The sequence below is a fragment of the Diadema antillarum genome, unplaced genomic scaffold (assembly GCF_040938485.1).
Source record: "Diadema antillarum isolate AM-2024a unplaced genomic scaffold, OU_Dant_1.0 seq00000278_RagTag, whole genome shotgun sequence".
NCBI classification, from domain to species: Eukaryota; Metazoa; Echinodermata; class Echinoidea; order Diadematoida; family Diadematidae; genus Diadema; species Diadema antillarum.
The window spans coordinates 177,508-185,000 of NW_027271309.1; the positions used below are offsets into that span (position 1 = coordinate 177,508).

The window sequence follows — 7,493 nt, forward strand, 5'->3', positions numbered from 1 at the left end:
TCATTTCATATACAAAAATGACAAAAATCTCATATTTCAGCTGTATAAACATAACATTTGCTTAAAACCATCCAAAATAAAAAGGAACAAATGTCAACTCTGATATATCTTGGTATGGGAATATGTTTTTACTTGTATTAACTAAAAATAACAATTTTCAGAACTTCAAATAAAACATCACGAAAAACTGTGAGGGTATGACATTATCAACTTGCTCATTTGAATATTTATAAGGACTGGTCAAGAAAAAATTTGAAATTTCAAAATCTCATATCTTCCTTATTTCTCATCCAATTTTGTCATTTTTGTATTGTTCTGTAGGGAATAATTTTCTCTTCCTTTTGAAGTTTATTTATTTTTAGGGAGCATTTCCTCTTTAACTCTTATTTATCACTAATGAGAGCAACAACAAAAAAAATGGCAAGACAGAATGTATCAAAAAAATCAAAGGAGAATTTAGTATCTTAAAAAAAAAAAAAAAGAAGTTGAATTGAAGGAAATTTGGGAAATTAAAGCAACAGATCTGCTGGAAAAGTTACACAATTTAACCTGTTTCAAGATTTGCAACAGTTGGGATATACATGGTGTTAAAGTGAATCCATTCATTTTATACATAATCTAAACATTTCACTAAAAAAAGGGGGGCAATGGAATCAACTTCCTCTCTCTTGGCACGTTTGAAAAAATAAAAACAAAATAGACACATTTTAAATGGTGAGTACAGTCGTGCAGAAATATGTCAATCACAGAAATGAGGAGTTGGTTATATTTTACCAGCAACATAAATGAAGATTTTCAAACTACATCACATCATATCAACTCACCATACTGCATTATACCTCATCAAACTAAATCATACCACATCATCGTACAGCAAACTGCATCAAACCTTGTCATAACACATTATATCACATCAAACCACATTACACCAAATCTTACTACATCATGCAACATTATATCACCTTATACCATATCACATAATATCCAACTTCATCTTACCACATCATACCATATCACAGCACATCACATCACATCATTATACCATATCATGTCATACCATACCATACTACATCATACCACATCATACTACATCATACCACATCATACCACATCATACCACATCATACCATATAATACCACAATACTATGATACACCTCATATCACATCATACCCCACCAAAGTGCTTCTCATTTCTTCTCAGGTTGGACAAGAGGAGACTCCAGAGAGGACACACATTCCCAACTATCATTGATTCAACATTCAAGCTCAGAGACGGAAAGGGAAAAACAGGGGCCGTGGAACGTTTTTCGGTGTTTTTTCGGCCCCTGGAGAAAGACACTGGTGCTTAACCTGTTGAGGACGGACTGATTTTGCTACAACACGCATTTCCCATAGACACCTGCCCGAGTATAATCAGAACTCGTCCTCAACGGGTTAATACTGAGGACACCAGTCTTTATCATATCTCTAGTTGTGCATGGATGTCCATGTCATCATGACAATGTGTTCACATGTAGTCAAAAATCATACAATATTACAAAGGGTGGTTTGCAACTTGAAATGTTATCATGTTGCATGGACCTGATGCTGTGCATGAATAATTTGCCTGAAGTTTGTATAATCAAGCACAAAGTACAAAGTCCCTTTAAGCCAGGATCCAGGGACCACTCAAGGACCCTGGAAGCTCCAGGGTCCTAGATGTGCTTTGGTGCTGTCTTAGCCTTATTCCTAACATGAGATGATGGTGAGTGAGCTGTGACACAAGGATCAAAGTTTCAACCAGATTTAAAGTAAGATTGTGGGATTATTTGAGTCATTTGTTTTCTTGCTTTCAGCATACTGTATAAGCTGTTATTTTTGTGTACAGATATTTTCGCGAATGAGGAGGTCTCGGACATTTTCACGAGATGTTGTTTTCGCAAATAGAAACCTTGGCTATCGTAAGTGTACTATCACCCTGGCTAAACCAGTTAATGTTAGTTAGCAGCACTGCCATTCATATTCCCTTGATTTCATGCAAAATTATTGGCAAGGGGAATAAACTAGGGATTCATAAACAAGCAATGGTACACTGCCCATTGTTCATCACTCCACACTTACGTTCATTCTACGTGAACACTGGATTAACAATGTGTATTCTCAGTCTTACAAAAAGATGGAATGATTCAACTGCAGAAAATCAGAACTTTAGCTACATTTCAGTAACCACTGACCTCTTCAAAAGTGTTTTCTTTGCATCAATCTTTTCTGCACAAAACAGGATACAAAATGCTCTGGGTTTTCTCAGACTCAAGCCATTTGTGTCTCATTACATGAAGAAAAAATGAATTTAATAAATCCTGCGATTATGTCCCTTAGTATCTTGTGGACATATGTGAAATCTTACTCACACTTGATTTGACTTGACTTGATTTGATTTGATTACCCTTTTCATGTATCTCACATTGCACAGGGCTATGTAGTTCAGTCTGAGAGGGGTAAAGATCAAAGTTGAGGTCGTGGTAGTAGCAAGGAACTTTGACCCCAGACAATTTTACCTCAGCTACAGAAATAAATGAGCAATCATGAAGCCCATACTAAGAGAGAATAGTACCATGTGATCACAGAGCTGCTCCAGAGTGTGGCCCTCCTCTGCTGCAAGGTACTTGACATGGAAGAGTTTGCCATCAAAGAAGCGCCACGGCAACAGGGCGTCCATCTTGAATGGAAGGCAGCAGACTGAGTTAGCTGCGCAGCCATGGCTCACGCCACGCATAAAAATGGTCGCCATGTGGACAGCCCTTGGACTCACCCTGGGCACCTTTAAAAGAGAGAGAACAGTGTTATCTAGTAGGGACTGACAGTAGGATATTGTTTCATTCAATCGAAATAATGACATTTGCTTTACAAATTTAACTTCTTTGGCAAGTCTGGCTTACCATAAACACAATATTTCATGGTACTATTACCTATTTCCTTTGATTTCAACACTGGCACAGCCTTGTTTTCAAGGTGTTGCCAGGTACTAGCAAGAACAATCCCACAATTTGTAGTGGTAAGTATGGTGAGAAAAGAAAACTCTGTCTATCTTGCTTGTTGTTGCATACAGATGATTGCCAAAAACAGAGGCCAATGTTTAAAATTGTTTGTTCTTTAAAAAGGTATCATCATAATACATCACATAACTGTTAGTCACAAAGTGCAGGAAATATTACATATAAATACCACTGAACTAAGGTCAGTATACAGGCCTAAAGAATAGTCAGCATATATACATGACAACACCACCATTGTCATGTGGTTTGAATGGTGGTCACTAATCTCCTCAGCACAATTTCAGATCTATTATTTTTACACTGACAACACTTCCCTGCAAATTCACCAACAAGTGATGGCATTGGTATGACATAAACTGTATTTAATCAAACTCAATCTGGTTTGATGGAAGAGAATAAAGATATCACCTGCAGTTTCTTTTGTTTACATTCAGTCAGGACAACATTTTCTGAGAGACTGACATGAAAAAAAACAACAACAACACCAACAATCACACCAGTATTACATTCCAGCTATGTACCACATAGAAGTTGGCAAATCTACTCAGGTAATACAGAATTGTGAAATATGCAAATGAAGGTACTATCTTAACATTTGTTGTGAAGTCCCATGAGTGGATTAAACAGTCATTACACTTCAAGTTGATGTACATCAAAACATAATCAGCCAAGGCTAATGACCCACCATTGAACTCTGCTCTAAAATATGGATGGTGTTCATAATTATCTGACTTCGTTTGTATGTTTAATATCAAAAAGCATTCTTACTACATGCTCTGGTGACTCAGGTGGAAAACAAGTTCTCTGAAGTTCTTGCCAAGTTATGAAGAAATCGAGAAATAGTTTCACGAAGGCTTTTAGTCATATATCATACCTTCAAAATCTGATTAATATCTAGAGTCAACCATGTTGCAATAAGATCAATGGACAATGGCAACTGATAGCAAATTTAGAATGGGAGTATGCAATAATTCAATCTAATCATCGCACATGGTTCGGGGTACTTGAGTTTAGCAAGGGATTGTGGATGGTTGCCCTGAAGACAGACAGCTTGAGAGACGAAGGCATCCACATCGCAAGACCTCAGAGTGGACGGTGGGGCCTCAAGGAGCAAGAAATGAAGGATGCAGCACAGAAGGATGTAGTGGTCAGCAACAGAGTCCACAATGCCCTCTGTCCAGAGATGGCTGCAGTGCATGATGGAGAAGAAGGCCTGGAGACGGAGCCGTTTCGTTGATGCATCCACAGAGCTGGACCACAGGTCTTCCAGTCTCGGCTGAGGAGCTGCGAGAAGAGGATGTAGACAAAAGAATTAACATGCCATGCAGACATGCCATGTCATCTTTGTGTACAATTAAGGATAGAGAATCCAGAATGTCTACCACCTTCCCATCAAGAGCACTGCCAAAAAGAAAAATCCTAAATCTCCAGGACATGCATCTTCTATTTTCAGCAGCAGCACTGGAAGGTGGGGATGGAGAGGAGGAGGAATTAACACACATATTTAAACTTTTCTTATGCGGCATCCCTTTATCATCATAACCAAATGGAATCATTTCCTTTCTTTAGGTGAAGGTGCCTTGAACACTTTGTAAAAGTTGCCACGGTTGTCCTGCAAAATCTCATTGTCAATTTTATTGTTTTCATGATAATGACAACAGTGATGATGATGGCTATCATTACCACGAACACTATCACTTATCATCACTTATACTGTAATTGATGTAAAAACATATATATATATTTTTATTATTATTTCTTTTTTTAATAATTTGTGTAAAGAATGGCTAGAGACTGATTTACAAGAACAATAAAAGAATATGCAGCAACATCCTGGGAATGCAAGTTTGAACTTACAGAAATCAAGAGGCATTCCTTTGACAATCTCAGGATGATCCATTGAATATCCAGCATGTGCATAGATTTCTTCTACTGTTCCAAAGTCTGAGTTGACCGCACCCGAGTCTGCAGATCCAGAAGATGTCTCTGATGCCAGAGACGATTCTTGCGGTAGCATAATGCCATACATACGTTGCCTGAGAGGTTTTAAAACCTGTGACACGGAGGGCATACTCTCATCAGTGTCATCTTCAAAGGACATATTTGAGAGGTTCTGTCTCAGAATCAGGCTCCTCAAGACAAAGTCTGAAATTTGCACCTCCTGATGGCAGGTTTTGATTCTCTGTATGATACTCTCGTCCACCTGTGTGCTATGTCCACAGGTGTCAGCACTGTGAGCCTCTCCCATCTCAACATGCGGTTGCTGAGCTCCTGGCCTTGCTTGGGCTGGCCCATAATCTTGCCACTGGCAGGTATAGTCCTGCACGCACTCATAGAGGTATCCATCGCCTAAAAATTGTCCAACTTGACTGGCGACCCAGTTCAGGCTGTGTGCTGACAGGTCACTCAGCTGCAGTGAATTGATGAATCCTGCCACACAGGGAATCAGTGGGTCCCGCCCTCCTCGTGTCACCCAATTATGAAACTCAGACAATCTCTCGGGTGGCACTGTATCATTACCGACAAGGCAAGCAAGAAGAGGTAGATGTTGGGGAGGAAGTCCGAGGTACTGACACAGAACATCCTTCCTAAATTGCTGGATGCGCTGTATCTTTCCCCTATAACATTTCATAAACAGGAACTGTGGGAAATCGTAGATCATAAAATCTGTGTCCCTGCCAGCGATGCCAAAACACTTGTGCTTCTTACAGTACAGATAAAACTCTCGATCAACCTCCATGGTAGAAAAGTACACTGATGCACCAAGGCTCTTCAGAGCCTGGCTAGTGAAGGAGCTTAGGCCAGGTGGGATATGAAGTAGCTGATGAGGAGGATGCTTCCCTGAGCTTTTGATCTCTGCAAAAATCTTTGACACAAGCTTACGTTCGTTCTTCCTTCTATCCACCCACACCTTCAGCTTCTTCTTCTCTATCACAGCATCAAAGATTATGACGAGGTCAAAACCAGCCCCTTGGAACGCAGCCAAGAGATGTTTCAAGTTTTCAATGTACTGCACCCACTGGCCTCCATATGCATACTCCAGATCCCCATAGATGTTGCGGATAAAATTATTGCAGTCAAACAGGAGGACAGGTCTAGCGTTGTGGGTTCTCCGGTAATGGTCAGCCAGTCTGCGGAGATTGACGTCCACAAATGCCTCTGGACACTGCCTCTCAACAAATGACAACAGTCCCCTGACCCCCATTTCAGAAATGAGGATGTGGCACTGGGGCAGGGGAAGGTAGCACACAGAACCTGTAGACAGAGAACATTTTGACAGAGATGTGATGTAACGTATCATATAGTACGGTATGTCCAGTATCACCTATGTAGGTAATATCCAATATACAATATGCTCTCAATCTTCAGTTTGGGGAGACAAAATTCCCCATGCTCATATTGACTTTAATAGAGTAAAATCAGACAAACAATTGGAATGAAATAAAGACCAGTACAGCGACAGGGCTGTGTATAGTTAGTTACGACCAGCCATAGCCATCATTTTGCCCAAGCCGGGAAGGCGCCAAATGCCATGAAATGAGCATGTTGGTATTTTCGCGCCGCAAGTTTAATGCAATCAAGATCAGGTGGCAGTATTTTGGTGTGTTGTTAAATTTGCAGCCCAACAGTGATTCATGAGATTTGCAAACAATAAACCCTCACAAAAATAACAGCCTTTATCAGGTGTTTATAATAAAATGTTGTCAAGCATGCCACAAACAAAAGATGTACTTGGCTTCCTGTTGAAAACGCAAAGCAGATGCCTTAAGGGACAGCTTCTTCCAGTTATGTTTGGTAACAGCTAACCCCAGGGCACTCCATCGTACAGTTGTAAACTGTGACGTGTGAGCATTCGGGCTGGTCACAGTTAGGTAACAGCATGCTAGAATATAGGCTAAGTATTGCAGAAATCATGCATAACCAGACTGGAAAATTGCATCCTCTAAATTTCCTGTCTCATCACCATTATGTGGATATTTTCTTTCACTCTCTCCTGAAACCTGATTTGTTTTCAGCCAGTAATCTATTTCATGCTCCATCATTAACACTCAAACATAGGCCTAGATCAAAGTTCTACACATCTAGTAATTTACTCTAGAGTAAAACACCCTGTGTGCAGCAGGCTTTGTACAGGGTGTCTACTAGCCCGACCAGATGCCGTGTGACACTTGTGTACAACGATAGGGCTATGTATAGTTAGGTGCCTAGACTCCTTGCAGTGGGGGCCGTTTCATTCATTGAATTTGATGAAAAGGCCCAATTGAGTGTCACTTCCCATTACAGCAACACTTGCGAGTAACTCCGGAGTCCTGCTTGTGTTTTAAAGTGGGACTAAGCACAAAAGATGTTCATTAGCTGTTCTATTGATAAATGAAGGTGCCCCTGCCGGAAATAGGCAGCCTGCTGCAAACTGGGTTGTTTACTCTACTCTAGTCTAGCTAGGTCTACGTACTCTA

At 40.2% G+C, this 7,493-nt stretch overlaps 1 protein-coding gene across 1 annotated transcript; it reads right to left on the reverse strand.

Annotated features, from left to right (window-relative positions):
* Positions 1-1,646: 1,646 nt before the first annotated feature.
* LOC139729974 (constitutive coactivator of peroxisome proliferator-activated receptor gamma-like) lies at positions 1,647-6,259 on the reverse strand. Its single transcript, XM_071640892.1, has 5 exons — positions 4,894-6,259; positions 4,041-4,320; positions 3,558-3,576; positions 2,595-2,801; positions 1,647-1,754 (listed from the first exon to the last, which is right to left on the reverse strand). The coding sequence occupies exons 1-5, from the start codon at positions 6,239-6,241 to the stop codon at positions 1,647-1,649; spliced, it is 1,962 nt and encodes a 653-aa protein (XP_071496993.1). The 5' UTR covers positions 6,242-6,259.
* Positions 6,260-7,493: the final 1,234 nt, after the last annotated feature.

Coding starts and splice junctions, on each gene's coding strand:
- LOC139729974 (XM_071640892.1), bottom strand. CDS start 6,241: ATGGGGGTCAGGGGACTGTTGTCATTTGTTGAGAGGCAGTGTCCAGAG. Junction 4,321..4,893: donor AGGAATGCCTCTTGATTTCT/GTAAGTTCAAAC, acceptor CTCTTCTCGCAG/CTCCTCAGCCGAGACTGGAA. Junction 1,755..2,594: donor AGCAGCTCTGTGATCACATG/GTACTATTCTCT, acceptor CTTGTGTCACAG/CTCACTCACCATCATCTCAT.